The sequence below is a fragment of the Aristolochia californica genome, unplaced genomic scaffold, assembly GCF_029961685.1.
Source record: "Aristolochia californica isolate CCGP_79_NKW_82.1479 unplaced genomic scaffold, dmAriCali1.0.hap1 SCAF_14, whole genome shotgun sequence".
NCBI classification, from domain to species: Eukaryota; Viridiplantae; Streptophyta; class Magnoliopsida; order Piperales; family Aristolochiaceae; genus Aristolochia; species Aristolochia californica.
This window is the reverse complement of record NW_027181815.1, coordinates 1,175,746-1,196,749: the sequence shown is the minus strand read 5'-3', so window position 1 is coordinate 1,196,749 and position 21,004 is coordinate 1,175,746. Positions and strand designations below refer to the sequence as shown.

Here is a 21,004-nt window from a genome sequence, read left to right as displayed (position 1 = left end):
ATTTTTATGCAGAGTGTATAGACAATTTTATGCAGTGTTTGTGTATAGTATTTATGTACAATTTTATGTAGAGGTCATGCTCAATTTTAAGTAAAATTTATGTACAATTTATTTGAGATGTATTTTATGCAAAGTTTAAAATTTAGGTTGGAGCTCGAACTTAGGCTCGAGCTCAAGCTCAAACTCAAACTTAATTAAATTTTTTGGGTTCGAATTCGATTCCAATTTTAGGCTCATTCAAAGTATTCAGATCAAGCCCAACCTGAACAATACAGGTTTGGGCTCGAGGTCGATTCAATGTAGAGTATTGGTCATAGAAATATGTAATAATAAGTTGTCATATCGTTGTACATTATTATAACACAAATATAGTTAGGCTTTGGTTATTTTAGCCCAATCACGTCATAGATCCTATTTTTTTGTGCGATAACTTACGATTATTTACTTTGGAGTGGAAATGATAGAACAAATAGATTATTTGATGTATCTAATCACTTTGATAATTCATATTTCTAACAGAGTTCAAAGGTTCTTTATTCGATTTGAACTCGTCCCATGAGTAAATCATAATTTTGAGACAAATCAATAAACTCAAAAGATTATCGATCATACTTAAAATGATGAAAACTTTTTTTAATGGTTATGTAGATAATTATTTTTAAAAATATTTTAATAATTATTTTTAAAAATATTTTATAAAAATATATTTCTATAATATTTTTTATTGTAAAACTTGAATGGAATTAGGGCAAGTGAACTATACTTTGTTGGGACCTCATCTAGCTAGAGTTTTAACGAATAAATCATTGTCCAATGATAAATACAACTTTGGACTCGTTCACTCAGGCTCAACGTGGTTGGGACAAGCAAGTGGAACTGTAACAAGTACTTGTCCTTTCTTTCTTCCCTAACCGTCTCATTTGTGCAGCAGAGCAGCGGCTGAGCGTCTATTGCCCCGTCGCATAACGCCATAGCTCGGTCCTTTGCTGTTGCGCTCGTCACCTGCCCTATTCTTGAAGTCGCTGTGATTTGAGCCTGGAATAATGACGAATCCTGAAGAGGAAACCCTCTTTCTTGATCGTGTTGCTCGATTAACGAGAGGAAAAAGGTATTTTTCGTTCGTTCTCTACGTCGTTGAATTTGATGCTGCTCGTGTGGCTTTTTCCTTCATCTTAAACCTACTCTTTTTGGCGCACCAATTTCATTTTGAACTTTGGAACGATATTTTAGTTTTTGACGTTCATAGGGCTCGTCTATCTGTTTTTATGTTTGGGGCGTGTCAACTGGATGGAGTTCAGCTGTTATCTAAAGTATTGATTTTTGTTTTCTTTTTTTAATATTCATTTGAACGTGTCTTTTGCTCGTTAGCTGCTAGAATATTTGCTTGAGAGTTGTGTAAACAGGGATTTCGATTTCCCTTTTAGATGTATTTTTGGCTTGGAAATACAAGTGTATTAAAGATCAGGTTCGGGGGCTTGAAGATGGTTGCTTTTAAAAGCTAAAACAGCTAAGCAGTATGGTGAACAAGTTATAATGGTTTCTTACATTTGAGGCCCTTCAAGAAAACTAAGTGAAGCCATGAGTGACAGAGAAGTCTTCCTGTGGTTCATTTTGTAATTAGGGAATTGAAAGGAATGGAGTTCCTACATTAGAGGCCATTCAAGAAATGGTTTATAATGGTGAACAGACAAGTCTTCCTGTGGTGAACAATTTATAATGGTTTCCTACAGAATGGTGAACAATTTATAATCGGGCCATTCAAGAAAGCTAAGTGTATCCACTAGTGACAGACAAGTCTTCCTTGGCTCATTTTATTAGGGAATTGAAAGGAATGCAGTTACTTTTACATTCATTACGGAGTAAACTTAATCTCTTTTCATGTGGTTCATTTTGTAATTAGGGTATTGAAAGGAATGGAGTTACTCTTTTACATTCATTATGAAGTGAACTTTATCTCTTTTTGTCACAAGATCATTTATTGGATAGTGCCTGAGTTTCTGAACAGTGACTAAAATTGTCATCTTTATTAGGATGACGAAGTTGCTTGATGAGGAGGTTGAAGAGGATGAGACGTTCTGGAATCAAGAGGCTTTTAAAGAGGTCTTTGAGCTTGCAATACTATCATTTCTGCACTTTTCTCCTTTCCAGTTGCAATTTGACAAATTCTATATACTCAATAGCTCTTATATTTACTTTCAAAAAAATAAAAAAAATGGCTCTTATATTTATTTCATCTTGTGCATTTAGGCTCTGATCTTGGTTTTTTTGTTTTGTTAAAGTTGCCTCTAGGTCTAATCCCAAAATGAGTGGCAGGAGTTAGTGGGCCTTTTACTAATTAATAGCCACTAGGTTTTCCGTGACTCTTAACCTAACCTAATCTATGTAAGATTATTCCTACTGACGTTCCCCCTCACATCTAGCCTAAACAAATAAACAATTGGCTTGAGATGTGGACGATAAAAAAAGGTACGGACTAAGCCCAACAGTTTGGACAACTGGCTTTAATACCATTTAAAGTTGGGTACAGGTCCTTTTTTTACTAGCTGAAGTTAAGAGTGCTTTTCCCCTACTAATGACCACAAAATTTTTCTCAACTCTATGTGAGATTATTCCTGCTATTAAGTTTCTTTTTCCATATTCTTTATGTCAAATATTTTACATTTGACTTTGTTATTTCCAGGATGAGAATGATGCTAGTTATGAAGAAGAAGCAGAGGTTGCTGATGTGTTTGATAGCGATTTTGATGAGGATGTTAGTTTACCCTTTTCTGTTTCCATCCTTATTGTTTATTTGTTTTCTTTGCCATTTTTCTTCAAACAACTCTGTTCTGCATCTCATTTTTTTCTCTAATGTTGATAGGAACCTGAGCCTGAGGAAGAGGTTGAAAATGAAGTAGATGAGAGGTTTGACACATTCTATAGAACAACAGTCTCTTATAATTGCCATTTCTAGATACTTAAATTTTACATTTTCCAATAGGGTTCAGACGAAAAAGCGATTAATTTTCCCAGGAAAATCAGTTGCAAAGAAGAAAAGCAAGAAGAAGGTCCTCTCAAAGTTAGAAAAAAATCCCAAAGAGGAAATAATAGACCAAGTTCTCAGAGAGGATGAATCTTCTCCCAAACAGCAATCTGATGTCCCTGAACATCAAGAAGTACTGGATGATGCCGAAGCTGAAAAAACTGTCAGGAAGTCTACTAGAACTTCCGTAATTGTGAGGCAAGCAGAGAGAGATGCCATACGAGCAGCACTGCAAGCGACAATGAAGGTTAGTATTCTGTGCTTTGTAATGCTGCTTATTTTAAAAGAAACAGAGCATTGGTCAAGTGTCATACATTGCAGTTTAGCTCTTTAAAGTATGCCTAGGAAGAAAAAGAGAACATTATTTTTTTAATGAAATGTTAAGAGTGTCCTTAAAATGTAATTGTATTTCAAGCTTCTGGAAACATATTTGATTAGATGCTGTTGATCTTACGAACTCTGAAATTTTGTTTATATTATTATAGCAGGAACAAAATTCTCTGTATCTTTTATTGTGCAAAGTGACGTAAGCTCATAAGAACTTGGGGAAATTGTGGATTATAAGTGTTTCAAGCATGACAGTTTTGGTTCAATTTGTTGTTTAAAAACTCATTTTTTTTATTTTATTCTTTGTTCAGCCTATAAAGCGGAGAAAAGAGGGTGAAGAGAAAAGAATGACACAAGAAGAGATGCTTTTGGAAGCAGCCGAAACAGGTCTGGTTTACTTTCTTTGGGATGGTATGCTGAATGATTCAATTTATCTTGAAGATTGATTTCGTTGGTTCATTTATCTGTTTGTAATTGTATACTTGGTCTAAATACTGCAGAAATTATGAACTTAAGAAATTTGGAGCGTGTATTAGCTAGGGAAGAAGAAGTTAAGAAAAGAGCAGTGGTCCATAAAGAAGTTTATAGTGGTCCTCAAATACGATTCTCTTCCCGAAATGGTTAGTCTTTTGATCTTTTCTCTTTCCTTAAGTAATCCTTTGTCTCTGAAAAGACATTTATCTGTTTTAGTTCATTTCTCTTCAATATTTAAGTTATTAATCTCAAACATTTCAACAGGAAAAACATTGTTGGAGTTCAGTAAAGGCTTGTCATTTCAATCAGAGATATCTGCAGTACCTGTCCCCTGTAAGTGAATGAAAATCTGCCAAAAGTACGATTGTGGATATAAAAAGTATCTCTGTGGGAATATTTTGTCATAGTTGTACTTTCCTTCTTTATGTGGTAAAGTTTGAGAAACCTTGTCAGTTTGTTGATTTATCTTCTCAGTTTGTTTGTGGTTGGCATCATGTACCGAGATCAGCGAACTCATAAGCTGAATCCTTAGCTAAACAAGGGGTTTCCCTTCAATCCCTCGTTGTAATGAGTCCCCATCTTGTTTAGCTTGTTGTACTTTGTTCTCTGGCTTTGGCTTGATAAAATTTGCTTCCCCCCCCCCTCTCCCAAACAAAAAAATGTTTGAGAAACCTTGTGGTTTTATGACCTATCATATTTTGTTTCATCTCATGATATGCACTATGTTTCTGAAGTATTTAACTCGGAGTTTGGTTGTTTCTCTCTTTTCTTGATAAGGTGTTCCACCCTTATCTTCCTTGTGTGGTTTCTTTATGGTTTGAGAGAGAGGGAGGGGGTAAATTTCAGTTTGTTAATGCTTCGTCATCTGCTTGTACAGATCCTCAAAAACCTGTTTGTGCAGTAACCGGATTGCCTGCTAAGTATGTACTCTTTAGCTCCGATGTTCTCTTGAAGTATATCATGCTTTTGTAAATTCAGAACCATTTATCTGAAGTATATGTTTGCAAGGCGTGTTTTTCCGTACTTGGAGGCATTTTTATGTGAACTCATAAATATGCCCCAGCTAAGTTATTCATTTAATCACCAATTTATTTTTTTAGTTTTGTTATTGGCCTTCTTACCTTTTGTTGTCTTTGTAATACACGGCTTGTTGATCATACATTCAATAAAATCAGGATCGAGCAAAAGCAAGTTTAGCAAGCTAGTTATGTAGTTGTCGTAGTCAAAACATTTTGATGTATAACAGCTCTATCTTGTTCTGGTGTTGAAGGTATCGTGACCCTAAGACAGGATTAACTTATGCAACAAAGGAAGCATTCAAGATAATTCGAGAACGGTAAACCTTGGTTAATTCCCTCTTACTTTGGAATCTTTTCATTAATACAACGCAAATATATGGGCACGTCTACTTTTTCCTGTGATCCATTTGTTTTTTCAGTTTGTGTTGTATACCTACTTTCTTTTGTCCTTTTGACTTCAAAATTATTGAGCAAATGACTAAGATCACATCTTATTGTTCTGCATTCCAGTTTTTGTAAAGATAATATTAATGTGAAAAAGGAAATCATTAGCAACGGAGATCTTCATGAAGCAATAGCTGGGCAAGGGTTTTCAGCTAAACGCAAAAGATCAGGCCCTACATATGCATCTGAAACTATGGGTTTTAGATATGGAGCACGCTTTCTGCAGATTCCAGCTCTTGAAAGTCAATTTTCTGATTAATACTTCAGCAGTCATCCACCATACCTTCTCTGTATGTATTCAACTCTCTTTCTTTCGCCTGTTTTGGTAGCATTTGGACGTTTGTTTATATGGTTTCAACGTATTTTGCTCAAAGGAGTGAGGTCTTAGTGGCTTTTCCTGTTAAAGTGCTGGCAGTCTTCATGATATAGGCGAGGAGGAATGATGGAGTTGTTTGAAGTAACAAGGTCTCACTGTCGCTGCCTTCCCTTGTACTGGCCCTATTCATTGTTTATATGAGGGATGATGATAATGAATGAAAAACAGTGCCAATATGGGGAGATAACAGATGTCAAAGGCTCTTCTGGTTCTGCAGATCATCTGTTCTGGAAGAGTCTGTGGATCAAATCATCTAATGATTCATTTAGTGTGGTAAACTCTGGGCGTAAGAGGGAAGACCTCTTGGACTTTGAGGGTGATAAGTAGTTGCCATTCATGAGATTATACCGTCTACATGGGTAGGGGAATCATTTGCAAGAAGCCATCATACAGAGTCTACAGTCAATGCTCACTATAGCTGGTGATTGAAATCAATCAATTTCTGAGGCACCACCATCACCATTTCTGGAAGCTCTTATGCATCAGGAATGTGAGACTTGAGTATCTTGTTTCTTGATTTCATAACCGATCCAATGCCAAGAGAAGTGAGGAAGTGGATTTAATGGAAGGTAGTGACTATCAAGGGTACCCAACAATTGAGGATTGTTCTCTTAAACTGGTCATGGCTGGAAGAAAGAACAAACAGAAATTCTCATTTCTTATAATTACGGTGCCTTGTTTCCAAGAGGAAATAGATACCGGTATTTGGGCAAAGTGGGTATCCTGTATGAAGTCATTCCTATAAGGTTTGCAACAGACAATTTTATATTTGCTTATGATGTATTACAGAATAATTTAGTTCTCTTATGAAGCATTATATGTATTGATGAGTCGACATCTCCTTCCTGCTTCTACAAAACATCTTTGACCATTTATTAAAAATAAACATAACAAATTTGATCGATATTGACTGTCAGTTGGCTGTAACATGTTTTGATGAACTTAAAGCTTTTTTGTAGTTCGGTTTCTTACTATACTCCCATTTTTGTTGTAGTTGCATTCTGAGGTTTATTTCTGTTTTCTACTATATTTTTTTCAGGGACAATAACTGTTTGGGAATATTGAGAATTGTGGTGTTCGAAACAAAGTGACATACTCATAAGATGTGAACATATCAATTAAAGTGGCAACATGAATGGTCTTTTGAAACACTCTTCGGAAATGTAGCAGCTGGAAACGACGTAGGGAAAACACTTTTCTGAAGTATTTTCTCTCTCCAGCATTTCCCTCTGGTCTTGTATGTAAGATGGTCATGGGACACTTGCATCAACATGAGTAGTTGTTGGCACCAAGCTATAGGTGTTGATCCCCAGCACTTCAACCTCCTCTCCCTTGCTTTGCTTGCACACATAATAAAACACTGTGAAGACCACAGTGGAGTAAAGAGTCATCAAACAGGATAAGTCAACCAGAATGAGCCCGATAGCTGTATGAGTTGTTTCACTATACTTGGCATTTCTCATCTGCAAACCAAGAATCCAAGAAATTGCCATGGTTGCTATGGTAAACACAAGGGAGAGACCAAAGGCTTGTAGCTTCCTGCCGTTGATTAGTTCCCAAACTTTCCCAAATGCACTGAAGCCCTGGTAGCCATCTTCGACTACTGAGATGACAAGCCCCAAGTTCCAATTCACAACCAGGTAGAGATGGTAGAGAAGACCACATAAAACAATTAATATAGCCAAGGCAACCAAAAGCACTGAACCTTGAGCAATCGTGGCAAGGAAAACAGTCAAAAATACAAGAACGAAGAGGTAACCGGTTTTGAAGAGAATGATGCACAACCATGTGATCAGAGGCCTCTTCCATGCGCTTCTCATCCTCAAAATGGAATCCTTAAAACTCAGTTGCTTCCCTGAGTAAGTCACTGCTGATGCGTAAATGGTGGCGACGATTGTGAGTAGTGATACAATATGGTCAGCCAGAATGAAGATTACTTCTCTGCTGACAATAACTCGGACATCTTTTGCTATCCCAGCGACTAATTCCTCAAACTGCGGAGTTCCTATGACACTATTTTGTAGGTAGTATGACTTCAAGACAAGGTCCATGAGCAATGGCTTGAGGACAAAAACATTACCTATGTAGATGATAGAAGAAGCAACGATGAGAAAGAGAGCAAGGGAGATTGACAGTTTCCCCATTCTGAAAGGGATTCTGAAAGACTCTCCTAGGATGCCCATGACACCTATGGCCATGAAAGCTGAGCTCTTTTCCTTGGACATGGTGGTGCCTGGATTCAATTTTGTGATCAAAACTTTAGTGTAGACTGCATTTGTAGTGATGGTTTCTTGGGTAGGGTGGGTTATGTACTCTGACATTGTCAAGCATTGACTTGGACTTTTTATTAGCTTATGTCAAGATCGTGACTCGCTACCAAATAGTTTTAGATAGAAGATGTCATCTATGACTATGACCAAGTCTGAGTTGAAAGTAGACAAAATTAAAAGGAAATGGTAGAGCAGACTAACAACAGCTGGCGACTTGGACAGTTTTAACATCTCTTTACTGGTCTTTACAGCCCATCTCAAATGAACCATCTTTGCTAAATGCACAGTTAACAGTAAAATGGGCAGATTTGACAGCTTGAATCACTATTGGGGTTTATAACTTAGATTTTACTGAGGTCTTATTTGAAGACTATTGGTCAGTTGGGTTCTTCATTTTCCACCCCGATCGTTACCTGTAACCTTCCAAGAAATATGTTAAATCGTGCTCATTGTTTAAGTTGAACTATTAAATTTTAAGGATATTATCCAATTTTTTTAACATAATAACATAAATAACCAATTTTTTAACTTATTTACACAAATACTCAACTTTGACCATCAATAACACTTGTGTATAGTCAAAGATGACACATAAGCTTTTACTGAAAACGTGATGCCAAATCATCATGCCACATCAGCACATGAAGAGTTTTACACCACATCAGCTTACACGTCATTGTCATCCTTCATGTAGGATGATACGTCATTGAATGCCACATATGCCCTCCACTTTAGTTTACATTTTTTCTCCTATTTTATTTTCATGGTTGATTTAGAATTTTTTATAATTAATTTTTTTAAAGATATTAATTTCTTGTTTTAAAAATTCTTACACATTTTTCATTACCTTTACTTTCATATAATAAAAATATAAATTTTGATTATTAATTATTTTAAAAATATTTTGATATAACTAATACTTTATTTTACTTAATACCTTAATGTTATTATTTTACTTGAATATACTATTTAATTTAATACAATATTTAGTAAAAAATAATTTAATTTTAAATTCTGGTTTGTTGGTTTGAATATTCTACCTTTTTTATAATAACAAAACATAAAATTCGTATTAATTAATAAAAATAATTTATTCTTCCTATTTAACTCCTTTTATTATCAATATAAAATATTGATAATTAAAAAAATATATTTTAGAGTTTAAAATCTCATTTATTGGTACACGTTTTATAACCTTATATATAAAAAATAATTTTTAAATAAATTATTTAAATCATAAAATAATTTTCAAAAATATTTATTTTTTTAGAAAATAATTTTTTATATTTTAAATTTTATTTTCATAACTAAAAAGGTATCTAAAATATTTTTAAATTTTTATTATTTTTAAATATTTAATTTAAAATTTCTAAAAAATCGATGATGTGTTAGGATGATGTTGCATACAATGGTATGACATGGCTAGCTAGTGATGTGGCGTAATGCTGATGTGACATGATGACATGGCACCACATAATAGATCAAATTGTACATGTCACTTTGACTGTACACTCATGGAGTTGACCGATCAAAGTTTGGTATTTGTGCGAATAAATTAAAAAAATTGGTTATTTATGTTATTATGTAAAAAATTAGATAATATCCTAAAATTCCCCCCTGCTCGTAACTTTTTAAACTTTATATGGACTTCTTTGTGAACTTCTAAAATCTTTTAAAAGGGAATTTCACTTAAATACCCATTTAAAATAAAATATTTTTAAAAATACCGACGTCATCAAAATATTTCTAAAACTACCCAACTTTGACCGGTCAAATGCCTATGTGTGCAATCAAAAGCGACACATAAGTTTTGACTGCTTATGTGTCACCATGTCATCTATGCAGTAAACATAGATCAATACGTCGTTTGCCACGTCATTATTTTACCATGTCATCTGCCGCGTAAGCTGACACATCATTAAATAAAAATTAAATATTTTTTTTAAAAAAATCAGATACATTTTTTATTACCTAATATCTATGGACATTTATCTTTGGGAAAAGTAATAAATGTTATGTCTCGAAGCCTAAAAATTATTTTAGAGTTTAAAAATACAATTTATTTGTATAATTTTTATCATATTATTTACTAAATAATAAATTATTAAAAATATATATTAGTTAATTAAAAATCTCACAACACCTTTTATTATCAATTAAAAATATTTATTAACTAAAAAAATATAAAAATTTTACTTGAGTTTAAAAAATAAATGTACCGGTACACTTTTTATTACCTTATATTTAAAATAATAAGTTATAAAAAATCTTACTCTTACTATTTTAACACCTTTTTATTATTGATTTAAAATTTATTTTAATAAAAAAATTTGAAAATTTTAGTTTTGAGTTTTAAAATCAAATTTATCATTTTTTCAAATTTATTATTACCTTATATTTAAAATAATTAAAAATAAAATAAATATATAATTAATTAAAAATTTTTACTCTTACTAATTTAACATATTTTATTATCGATTTAAAATATTTTTTTATTTTTTAATTGAGAGGGGGGCGTCGAGGGCGAAGTCTGAAGCCGAGCGGTGGGGAGCGGCGGCAGCAGGCACTGCGAGAGGGGAGAGGAGAGGGGGGAGAGGAGAGGGGAGAGGGGGGGAGAGGAGAGGAGAGGAGAAGAGAGGAGGTCGAGGCTGAGCGACGGCAGCGAGAGGAGAGAGGCCGAGGCCGAGCGGCGGTCAGAGGGCGAGAGGAGAGGGGGAAAGAGGAGAGGAGAGGAGGTCGAGGCCAAGAGATGACAGCGAGAGGAGAGACGGCAAGGCCAGAGGAGGCCGAGGCAAAGCGGCGGCGAGAGGGCGAGAGGAGAGGGGGTGAGAGGAGAGGAGATGGGGCGAGAGGAGAGGAGAGGAGGCCGAGCAGCGGCGAGAAGGCGAGAGGAGAGGGGGCGAGAGGAGAGGAGAGGAGAGGAGGCTGAGCGGCGGCAAGAGGGCGAGAGGAGAGGAGAGGAGAACGATGAGAGGGGACACATAAGGCATTTAAAATAATTTATTTTGAAAAACAATGCGGTGGAATACTGAGGATTATTTAATTTTTATTTAATGATGTGTCAGCTTACGTGGCAGATAACATGGTAAAATAATGATGTAGCAGACGACGTGTCAATCTATGTTTACTGCATAGATGATGTGGCGACATTTAAGCAGTTAAAGCTTATGTGTCGCTTTTAACTGTACACATAGGCATTTGACCGGTCAAAATTGGGTAGTTTTAGAAATATTTTGATGACGTTGGTATTTTTAAAAATATTTTATTTTAAATAGGTATTTAAGTAAAATTCCCCTTTTAAAAACTTCCGTAGGTAGGACGCAGTCCATTGACGTGAGAAGAGGAAATGGTCCTCTAGCCGTAGGCTAAGTCATACATGAGATCAGACCGCGCCCCTCAGTGATCGTTCGGTTTTACAAACACGAGTTTGTAAAGCAAATTGAATGTGATCAAAATGTCAAAATGCGTCGTGAGAAAACTTCAGTAATCCCATTTGCAGCAGGCGAGCGTAGAAAACAACAAACAGATGTCAATTCACCACAGTCGATAACACCAAAGTAAAGCAGTGGGAAAATGTCAATAATCATAAAATACGTTCGACACTTCCCAAGTCTGATCTACCAGGAGAAAAAGGTCCCGCCTCGAAGACATGGAGTTGGTATCCAATGCCATCTTCTTCAGCCATGGCTGCAGGCCATGAAGAACTGTCACGGGAGTCCCCCAGAAGCCATTCTAGGAACTGGAGGCACTCCGTCTTCTCCCTCTTAATCATCCTTGTATCTTCATTGCTTCTGCTCGTGGTATTCGGTTGGGTTCTTTGGCAGCCGAGCTCACACCCATGGTACCCATATTATGGGGGGTTCCTCTTACCCAGTAAATCGGAAGTTCGTCTTCTGGCTTGTCTAAAGTTCAATCTAGCAATCTTTTCTTGTGTTATCTTGCTCGTTCTCATGCTGAAAACTATCCACAAGGCGGCATTTTACAGAAACGATTTGACTGTGAAGGAGTTGCTTGATACGATTCGAAGTCGGAAGTGGCCAACGATCATCTGGTTTTTCATCACTCTTGCCGGCCTTGGAGGGGGTGTCATCTTTCTACTCCTTGCTTTGTTTCATTTTCTTAATGAGAGCTTCGTGGACTTGACTGGGTTGATTCTCTTGGGTTTGTTGCTGTCTATGTTGCTGCTGCTTCTGTGTTTCTACTTAGCTTGGGGTATTGGTATTTTACTGGTAGAGGAGAATTCTCGTGAAATGGATGTATAGAAATTTCAGCTTCAAATAAAAAAATAAAAATTTGATTTTCCTTGCGAAGATTGTCATTCGTTCATCTGTCAATTATCTTATATTACTTATCACAGTTAGTTGGCTACCTCTACTGCTCTCCCCAGTGATTCAAAAACGCTGAATAAGAGTTTTCTGATCAAACCTTTGATAAACAAATCCGTTATCCACGGTTGAAGAAACATTATTTGAAGTCAAAAGAGAGAGCTAGAGACATTGAAATTTTTCTTATACCTTTTGGGGGGGGGGGGGGGGGGGTGCAATTGTGGAGGGAAAGTGGATTACAATGTAAAGTAATTTCCCTGGGGAAAGTGAGAGGGAATGTGAAATACTTGTTTGTATTTGTTACAACGGAGAAACCAAATCCGAACACATAAACCAGAGTATTCGCCACGAAGCATATAACAAAGAGAGAAATCGAAAATAAATGCAGAATATCAGTAAATTAACACAATAGCACAAGAGGCAATGATCTTACGTGGTTCTGTCACAATAGGAAAATAAAATCAAAACGACAAAAAAATTATTTTATTTTTTACCATTTTTCATTGAAAAATTTTTTATTGGAAAAAATACCTTTGGACAGTTTTCTTGATGTTTTTATTTAGACTAGAAATAAATTATTTTTTTTATAAATAATAAAAAATTAGAGAAGTAATCAAGAACTACTTTAATCGAGAAAATTTTTCCATCTCTAATGAGAAAATTTTCTTATTATCATTTTTCCCACACTTTCCTATCGATACAAACACACCCCTAATATTTGGAGTTGAACTCAATATGAATCAAAAGGTCAAAATCTTTCATACATGATGAGCATATAAAGATTGAGATATAATAAAGTTGGATTTAGGCAAATTTGAGAAATTTTTTTAAACGTTTGGCTAGTTAGTTTTTGGACACATTTTTAACATTTTGGAACCCACCATGCAAAGGGACTAAAGAGCATTTTGGTTTAGTTTGCTGACCTGACAGTGTGAAGTGCATATGAGAAAGCTAAAAAAAATCACAACAGGTCTTTTGTTTTATATAGCATGAAGTTTCCTCTGACTTTTCGCGGGAATATAACCCATAATTGCCTGTCAAATTGAGTTCTCTGAACGACTTTCCTTGCACTTTTTCAGAATTTGGAAAATCCTCAGGGGAACGCGAACTTGTGATCGCAGAACAATGAGGCGGCGGCCTGGAATTGGTGGTCTTCAAACAGCTGCTGCTGCTAGGGTAACAATTTCTTCAAACAAGTTATCTTCCCCGTTCTTCAACCTTCAATCCGGTTGACGATTTTGCAGGATCAATATCGATTGCTCGGAGAAAATGTGGCAAAGATTAGAACAGATCTCATGAAGGAGCAGCTTACTACCTTTCGATCACAGTTAGAAGAATTTGCTCGTAAACACAAGGTTGGATTTATTTTTAGTTACTATGTGGTATTTGCTTTTGGACCATGTGAAATCACAACTCATTCATAAGGGCTCAAATATATTGGAAGTATTTGGAATAACGGCTAGGAGACGATTCGGTGGGTTGATCATATGTAAAATTGCTGCGTTGTTGTTGTATCAGGCATTCTTTATAATAGTTAGTTCTTTTTTTAGAGCTGATATACCAAATGTGATTAGAGGATGAGATTTCAAGATCTTAGGCTATATCGAGTTCTTTGGTGTCATGCATTGACAGATATCAGAACCATTGAATGATAAGCAGGGAAATGGTACTGTTAAAGGGATCTTGACATGTGTGTTGAGTTGTACCTCTAGTGTGCATTATTCTATTTTCTCCTCAAATGATACACTTTATGATATGTCTGAGTCTCTGGTGCTTGTTATCATGTTTGTTACTTCTTTTGCACGTTTTCTGGTAATTGTTATCATATTTATGGAGGCCAAAAACAAAAGTTATGGGTCTAGATGACTGGTCTTCAGTTGCTCCCTTTTCAGGAGTTAGAAGTAATGCAGAAGAGGAACATATTACTGTTGAAAACACTGATTATTGGTTGAAATTCCAAAAGTTGTGGAGAAACATAGAAACGGTAATTGTGGTTACTTATATCACCTTGTAGAATGCCAACAAATGTGAGTAGTCTTTTAGTTTGTAACCAATGTGTGCAAGTGCTTATGGTCTAGAATTTATTTTACTTTTTCTCTCAATTAAGGAGTATTTGCCTTTATAAAACATTCTTGTGTTGTATTACTTTTCTTAATCGGTGTAGTTAGAGAGGATCTCTACAGGGGGTCAACTTTGCACATAAGATGATTTAGGATCTTAATCTATTTGTGTCATTATGGTAAAATTTAACGTGCGCGCATGCATGATGCCCCCATACTCGGAAGAGCTTGAACCCATGACCGTACGTCAGAAGCCTTTCATGTGGGCGCTGAGCCAAAGTTCCAATTCAAGAGTAATGAAAAGAAAGAAGGAGACTTCTTTTGAGTGTTCAGAAAAGAAATTTTTGTTAAGTGAAAAATCTAAAGAAGTATTTTGGGAGTAGCGAAAATCCTAAGACAGGAAATAAAGAATGAACTAGTTTATCTATTTTTCTTTTTTAATATAGAAAATTAATGTAATCTGTGGAAAGCTGAATCTCTGACAAAAGTTTAAAAAAATTGTCCCCTTCCCGCTTGATCATGCAGAAAATAGCAGTTGTGATACTCAACTGAAGAAACCTTTAAAGACTGCTGCAAACTGAAGTTTATGTCTTTTATAACTTGTCACTAGGCAAAATGAATTGAAATTTAAAGTGTTGGAGCTGTTGAATTTATGAAAAAATCCAAGATATTTCAAGTGACGTTTGGGGAAATTCTTACTGTTTTCCTTCTAGAATGCAATAAATGAACGTAATTTTGATGAAAGTTCTTATCGTAATCAAGGTCTAGCTTGTTGTGGTAGGGGGTCTTTTTACTTCCTTAATCCAGACCTGTTGGAAGTTGGCTCAAATGAATGCTTTCCATAGGGTTCTTCTCACTGGTTTGAAGATTAAATGCAAACTTGGGGCCATCTATTGGTGGAAGGTGACTTCGTGGTATTGGCTGGTGCAAGAAAGGAATTGAGCCATCAGATATTTCAGTACATTTGTTTAGAGTTGCAAAATATTATTCTTGATATCCTGGTTCTGGGTCCAAGGCTCTTAGATTGGCCAATTGTTTTGCTGATAAGTTTTCCAAGGAGGGATGTGACCTTCAACATCTCATTGTGCAGGAACATCCCCTTTGTATTGTTATTCTTGTAGTTAGGTATGCAAAACTTTCGCTCTCTCCTAAGAGTTGTGTTAACATGTTACCTGTGGTTCGATGGGCTTAAATTCATTTGATCAGTCATACTTCTCTGCTTCATTCATTTTTGTTATCTTTAGTAGGATATCTGGGTTAGCTTCTCTAATGAAAAAGTCATCTGATGGACCTGATATTTGGAGATACATGAGCAGATTATAAGTTTAGTGAGTTGTTAGTCGAAGGTTCCATACAGGAATTTGAGTTTTACAATGTATACCATCATATAATGCTACTCTAACGTACTATTAACGGGAATTTGAGGTTTACAATTTTCTATCAGATACTATGATGCAATATTACTCTGATATACTATCATATAATCTCCTGCTTATTAATTAAATTTTACAATTTGCTCTGCTGCTTTTGCATTTCGCCTACTATCATTTGCTCATCTTCTGTAGCTTCACCTGTTTTCTGTCCCTACATTGTGGTACCAATGACATGCATCATCATGCTAAACTTTACTTTGGTTTTTTTTAAGACAATTAGAAATGAGATTCAATGATGAGGCCTCCCAGGAGCATTTACTAAAATTGTGGTGGTAGAAGCATTTAGTAAAAGCTGAAAATTGGTCAGGAATTTACTTTCTCACGATCCTTAATTTTGAATTAAAACTATCTTGAAATAATTGATTTTTTTATCCATTGCATGCCTAAAATATTGAATGCCTAAAATATTATAAAAGTGATAATGTAAAAAAAAATGTAAAATTAAGAAACCACGTGAAAAGGCTGAGTTGAATCAGTGAGATTTACCAATCAGTCAAACATTGAAAAACCTACTGGTGATCCAGCTTTTACTAAATTTAGGGTTTCTATTTGTAAGAACCAGCTAGAATTTCGATTTTGGTTTAACTGGTTTGGACTGCCAGTCTGATCTGGTTCTTTCAACAGTCTAAAATCTCTAACATTTGTTAGATTATTGCAGAATGACATACGCAAGAATCCTGCCTTCAGATCTCAATTTCATGAGATGTGTGCTAAGGTCGGAGTGGATCCTTTGGCCTCCAACAAGGGTTTCTGGGCGGAGTTGCTAGGAATTGGTGACTTCTACTATGAACTTGGTCAGTATCAATCTACTTTGATCCAAATACATATACTTTATGTGGTTGGGCAGTTCCAATGCTTTTTTGCTGCTTGTAATCTTCTCTGGCGCTTGATGATGAAACATTAGATGGATGAGAGGTAGACTGAAAAATTAACTATGTTTGGACTTAAGTTTGCGTGTCCTAACTCTTTTTTTGGCTATAAATATCCTAGAATAACTTTCCTCTTACTAAAACCAAATAGATTTATAATCAAAAGCATTCTGTCTTTTTCAGCCAATCAACCAACCCAGCGATTGTCTTATTTATGTAAAGAAAGAAAGAAGTCTTGGGAAACTCATCTGATTGATAAATTATATCTGCTCTCTTGCTTCATGAAATGAATGTAGCCATACGTTCTGCACTGAGGTGTGGATGGGGAAACAGTCACTGAAATATTGCTTATATTTGGCTAGGCAGGGGTACAAATTGTTGACATTTGCTTGGCTACTAGGTCCCACAATGGAGGTTTGATCAATTTGCAGGAACTTTGCAGTTTACTCTGTCAAAAGCGAAAAACTGCTCGTGAATCGGTCACTGAAGATGATTGCTTGCGAGCAATTAGCAAGCTGAAGGTGCGATTCCACATCTGGAGCTATCATATATATGCTGCCATTTGCTTCACCAGAGTATTGGAAGTGGAATTATATAATCTAACATATTTTGCTTGCAGTCCCTTTCATTTTTTCAAGATTTCTTGTTTGCTGCAGGCTCTGGGTAGTGGCTTTGAGGTGATTTCTGTGGGAAAGAAAAAGCTTGTCCGCTCCGTTCCTACTGAGTTGAACAAAGACCATAATGAAATTTTGGAGCTGGCTCAGGTCTGTATCCAATTGAAGTCAATCACATGTGGAAGAGTAACACCACGGAACTAACGAAATATTGTTGATAGACAAGGCTACCTCTATGTTCTCAACTCCAGGAAATTCCTGGTTTTCAGTTTAAAAAGAATAACTTAAAATTTCAGGTGCTGTTTTTGTAACTAGTAGTAGCTAGCACAAGAAAAATTCCAGTAAAAAACTATTCTCAGAAAAAAGGAAAGATAACAAAATTGCTCTAGAAACTAAAAAAAAACTTACATTAATTCTTCAAAATTGATTTGAAGTTACACTATTCTCCTATGAAAAAAGTAAAAAGAAAGAAGGTTGAAGAGAGATAATGAGAAGGAGAGAAAGTGGAGAAGAGAAAAATTGAGAAAGAGACTGAGATGGGGGACCTGCATGTCCCTCATCCTCTATTTTTAACTTAGGGTTGAGAGATTGAGTACAATTTACATCATTGCCCTTACTTGAAGTGAAAACCCTAATTCTCTATATCTCCTATTCTACTTGTCATATTTACATGAAATTTGGTCCATAGACATAGTTTGACACATAGAACAAGATTGCATTAAGAAATATAAATAATGATAATGTAAAATGACCAAAATACCCCTCTTCTTGTTTTTCAACACTCTCCCTCAAGCTGGAGAGTATATGCCAAACAATCCCAGCTTGCTGCAAAATTCACGCTTTCCAGTTCTATAGTAAGGATATCGTCGAGTTGATCACTAGACCGAACATATGGAGTAGTTACCGCTTTCCCATACTGCAGCTCGGATGAAATGACAATCTACCTCTATATGCTTTGTTCTTTTATGAAAGACTAGATTGTTTGCGATGAAGATTGCCGCTTGGTTATCACAATACATAATCATAGGATCCTTTTGATTGAGACTAAATTCCTTGACAACAAATTTTATCCACATTAGCTCACTGACAGTATGGGCCATTGCTCTATATTCAGCTTTTGCACTGGACTGAACAACAACATTCTGCTTTTTACTTTTTCAGCTGACTAGATTTCCTCCCAGAAATACACAGTATCCAGTGGTTGATTTTCTATCAAACTTGGAGCCTACATAGTCAGTATCAGAGAAAACCTCAATCCTCAAGTAATTATTAGGTTTGAAAAGGAGACATTTTCTTGGTGCTCCCTTCAGATATCTCAAGATTCTTTGTGCAACTTCTAAGTGAGTCTTACGTGGATGCTCCATGAACTAACTCACTGCAAATGAAATATCTGGTCTAGTAATTGTAGCATTAATGAGTTTGCCTACTAGCCTTCAATACATTGTTTTATCTTTCAGTTCTGGACTTTGATCATTATAAAGATCAAGTCCTACCTTCATAGGTGTATCCGCAGGTTTAGCCCCTAGAAGACCATATTCTTGAAGCGTATCAATAACATATTTCTTATGAGTTAGTGTTGTTCCTTCCTTGTTTCTCGCTACCTCAATGATTAGAAAATATTTCAGCTAACCCAGATCTTTAGTCTAAAAGTTATTCACCAAATGGGATTTAACTGTTTTAGTGCCTGATCTGTTACTCCAAAATAGGATAATATCATCTACATATACCAGTAAGATAATAATTCCAGATGGTCGTTTCAGAACAAATAATGAGTGATCACAATAGCTTCTACGAAATCCCATGGTTATAACTAGACTAATTTTTTCAAACCAAGCTCGTGGACTTTGTTTTAAGCCATAAAGTGCCTTCTTGAGTTGACATACCTTATGTGTCTCCCCCTGAGCAACATACCCTGGATATTGCTTCATATAGACTTCTTCCTCAAGGTCACCATATAAGAAGACATTTTTAATATCTAGTTGGAAAATAAGCCAGCTTTGATGAACTACAACAGAAATAAGTATAGACCCATCAGATTTAAAACAACTATGAACTTGCCAAAATAAGTTATATCACCATAATAGAACTTTCCATTACTAAACCACCAACAATGGACTTACTAAAATTTATGACTTTTCTTAATTGACTACAAATAAATAAATTTACTAAGCAAACACTTTAAAAAAAAAACTCTCTTAATTTTGACTTGTACACAAACTATGAAACTGCTAAAAGTGGAGACATTTTGACTTTCCCTAGATAGAATGTACCAAAAAAAGTAATTTCCTATAAAGTAACTTTCCAAAAATTGAGCCATGTACTGCATCAAAGAACCTTTTTATGTTCTTCCATGAACTTCACTATAGGGAAACCTATCTCAGTAACATTTTCATATTGGATTTTGGCACCTTCCAATAGTCATAGAAGAGTACAGTTATTTTTAGTGGATTTCTTAATCAAGCTCTTTAATAAAAATGGTGTGCCAATACAAATATTGATTTAGTTGGTATTTTCACCAAAATGAGGGACAAAAGAAGGTGTCTGAGTAGATTCATTAATGTAGCAATGTGGGTACTACTGCTTATTTCACCTGGACTAGTGGTCGTAGTGAATGGTTCTTGTTCAATAATGGAAAGGTTATATCCAAACAGGAGTCAGTTTATCCGTTGTTATATCATATAAAGGATTTAGTATTTCTTGCTTCATTATGTCAGGCTCGAGGCTATGTAACCGCAGCAGAAGTTGAGAGAACCCTGTCATGGTCATCTGGCCGAGCGCTTGATGCCCTTGAAACTTTATTGGAAGTAAGTATATACCTTCAAAAGCTCGAGTCTTTACTTGTTTAAATTGTGTTATTCACTTTGCTGTTGTTTCTGATTGCCGCCATTGTCTCCCAATTACACAGGAAGGTCTTTCAATGGTCGATGACGGTCACAAGGATGGCATACGTCGTTACTGGTTTCCTTGCGTGGATTCCGTTCCTGCAATTGGAAGCTGACCGATTGAGAGGTCTGATGCAATTGTGTAATGATTTGTTCTATAAAAATATTGAAGATTCCGTTCGTAGTTTACTGGAGTAAATTCAAGCAGGCTAAGACGGTGGCAACTTATAAAAAATCAAGAGGGCCACTATTTTATATTTCACCAGCCGTGTTAGTGAACTTACAGTGTACAGGTCTGAGGCATGGCTTTTGTCGCTAACAATTAACTATTAAAGTTTCACCTAGCGAGACTCCAAAATCTCTGGAAATGGAGTTTCTAGAAATGGCAAATGAGTCACAGAAAGGATAACGAAGAGAACACAGGGACTCTTACGACCTTCTCTTACTTGCATGCACAAGGTGTCCACAGAAGGTTTCCTTAATGAGCAGAGTGATTCTCCAAAAACTATGCAGCAACTTCATTGACAAGAAAGGCTATCCTTCGATAGTTAACGATCTCGGTAAACTGTCACAGTCCTTTCAGCACTGAGAATGATGGGTCGAAAATACGGCTTTGGGTACGTGGGCATCTCTGGTTCGCTAAATGAAGTCGAGTGGATAGAAGTATCCAAACTCTGGAGAGCACTCTCTCTCACGTCTTTATTTTTGTATTTGCTCTGCAAAAGTTCTCCGCTGCTAAAACTTTCTTGCTTCTGAAAAAACGAGGAGAAGATGGGAAAGATCTGTTGCTCCGACTCCAACGATAGCAGCATGGATCTCACAGGAATCGTCGTGGCTCTTATTATAGCCATAGTGCTCGTGCTCCTTTGCCAACCACGTCCAAGAGCCA

At 35.9% G+C, this 21,004-nt stretch overlaps 3 protein-coding genes across 7 annotated transcripts; 2 read left to right on the top strand and 1 right to left on the bottom strand.

The window, feature by feature from the left end:
* Nucleotides 1-947: 947 nt before the first annotated feature.
* On the top strand, nt 948-7,135 carry LOC137949934 (SWR1 complex subunit 2). Of its 5 annotated transcripts, XR_011111908.1 has the most exons (13): nt 948-1,108; nt 2,031-2,100; nt 2,681-2,752; nt 2,861-2,904; nt 2,981-3,269; nt 3,661-3,736; nt 3,850-3,969; nt 4,088-4,156; nt 4,701-4,743; nt 5,094-5,159; nt 5,353-5,576; nt 5,661-6,408; nt 6,702-7,135. XR_011111908.1 is itself a non-coding variant. In XM_068796187.1 (12 exons), the coding sequence occupies exons 1-11, from the start codon at nt 1,044-1,046 to the stop codon at nt 5,543-5,545; spliced, it is 1,107 nt and encodes a 368-aa protein (XP_068652288.1). In that variant the 5' UTR covers nt 948-1,043; the 3' UTR covers nt 5,546-5,576; nt 6,702-7,135. The 5 variants fall into 5 exon arrangements, 4 of the variants coding, with proteins under 4 accessions (XP_068652288.1, XP_068652286.1, XP_068652285.1 ...); XM_068796187.1 differs by lacking the exon at nt 5,661-6,408; XM_068796185.1 differs by lacking the exon at nt 6,702-7,135 and having other exon boundaries at nt 5,716-6,543.
* On the bottom strand, nt 6,913-7,983 carry LOC137950161 (uncharacterized). The gene has a single exon (XM_068796542.1). It carries the CDS (start codon nt 7,981-7,983, stop codon nt 6,913-6,915), a length of 1,071 nt encoding a protein of 356 aa, XP_068652643.1.
* Nucleotides 7,984-13,277: 5,294 nt separating this feature from the next.
* Nucleotides 13,278-20,377, top strand: LOC137950406 (vacuolar protein sorting-associated protein 22 homolog 1). The gene is made up of 7 exons (XM_068796853.1): nt 13,278-13,433; nt 13,502-13,612; nt 16,409-16,544; nt 16,986-17,140; nt 17,276-17,383; nt 19,948-20,037; nt 20,139-20,377. Exons 1-7 carry the CDS (start codon nt 13,383-13,385, stop codon nt 20,229-20,231), a joined length of 744 nt encoding a protein of 247 aa, XP_068652954.1. The 5' UTR covers nt 13,278-13,382; the 3' UTR covers nt 20,232-20,377.
* The last annotated feature ends 627 nt before the right edge of the window (nt 20,378-21,004 follow it).

What these genes read in the sequence shown, in the direction of transcription:
- LOC137949934 (XM_068796187.1), top strand. Translation starts at nt 1,044, where the DNA reads ATGACGAATCCTGAAGAGGAAACCCTCTTTCTTGATCGTGTTGCTCGA. An exon ending in ATCAAGAGGCTTTTAAAGAG is followed by an intron (nt 2,101 to 2,680) that starts GTCTTTGAGCTT and finishes TGTTATTTCCAG; the next exon opens with GATGAGAATGATGCTAGTTA. An exon ending in CACTGCAAGCGACAATGAAG is followed by an intron (nt 3,270 to 3,660) that starts GTTAGTATTCTG and finishes TTCTTTGTTCAG; the next exon opens with CCTATAAAGCGGAGAAAAGA.
- LOC137950406 (XM_068796853.1), top strand. Translation starts at nt 13,383, where the DNA reads ATGAGGCGGCGGCCTGGAATTGGTGGTCTTCAAACAGCTGCTGCTGCT. An exon ending in AATTTGCTCGTAAACACAAG is followed by an intron (nt 13,613 to 16,408) that starts GTTGGATTTATT and finishes AGATTATTGCAG; the next exon opens with AATGACATACGCAAGAATCC. An exon ending in TGACTTCTACTATGAACTTG is followed by an intron (nt 16,545 to 16,985) that starts GTCAGTATCAAT and finishes TTGGCTAGGCAG; the next exon opens with GGGTACAAATTGTTGACATT.
- LOC137950161 (XM_068796542.1), bottom strand. Translation starts at nt 7,983, where the DNA reads ATGTCAGAGTACATAACCCACCCTACCCAAGAAACCATCACTACAAAT.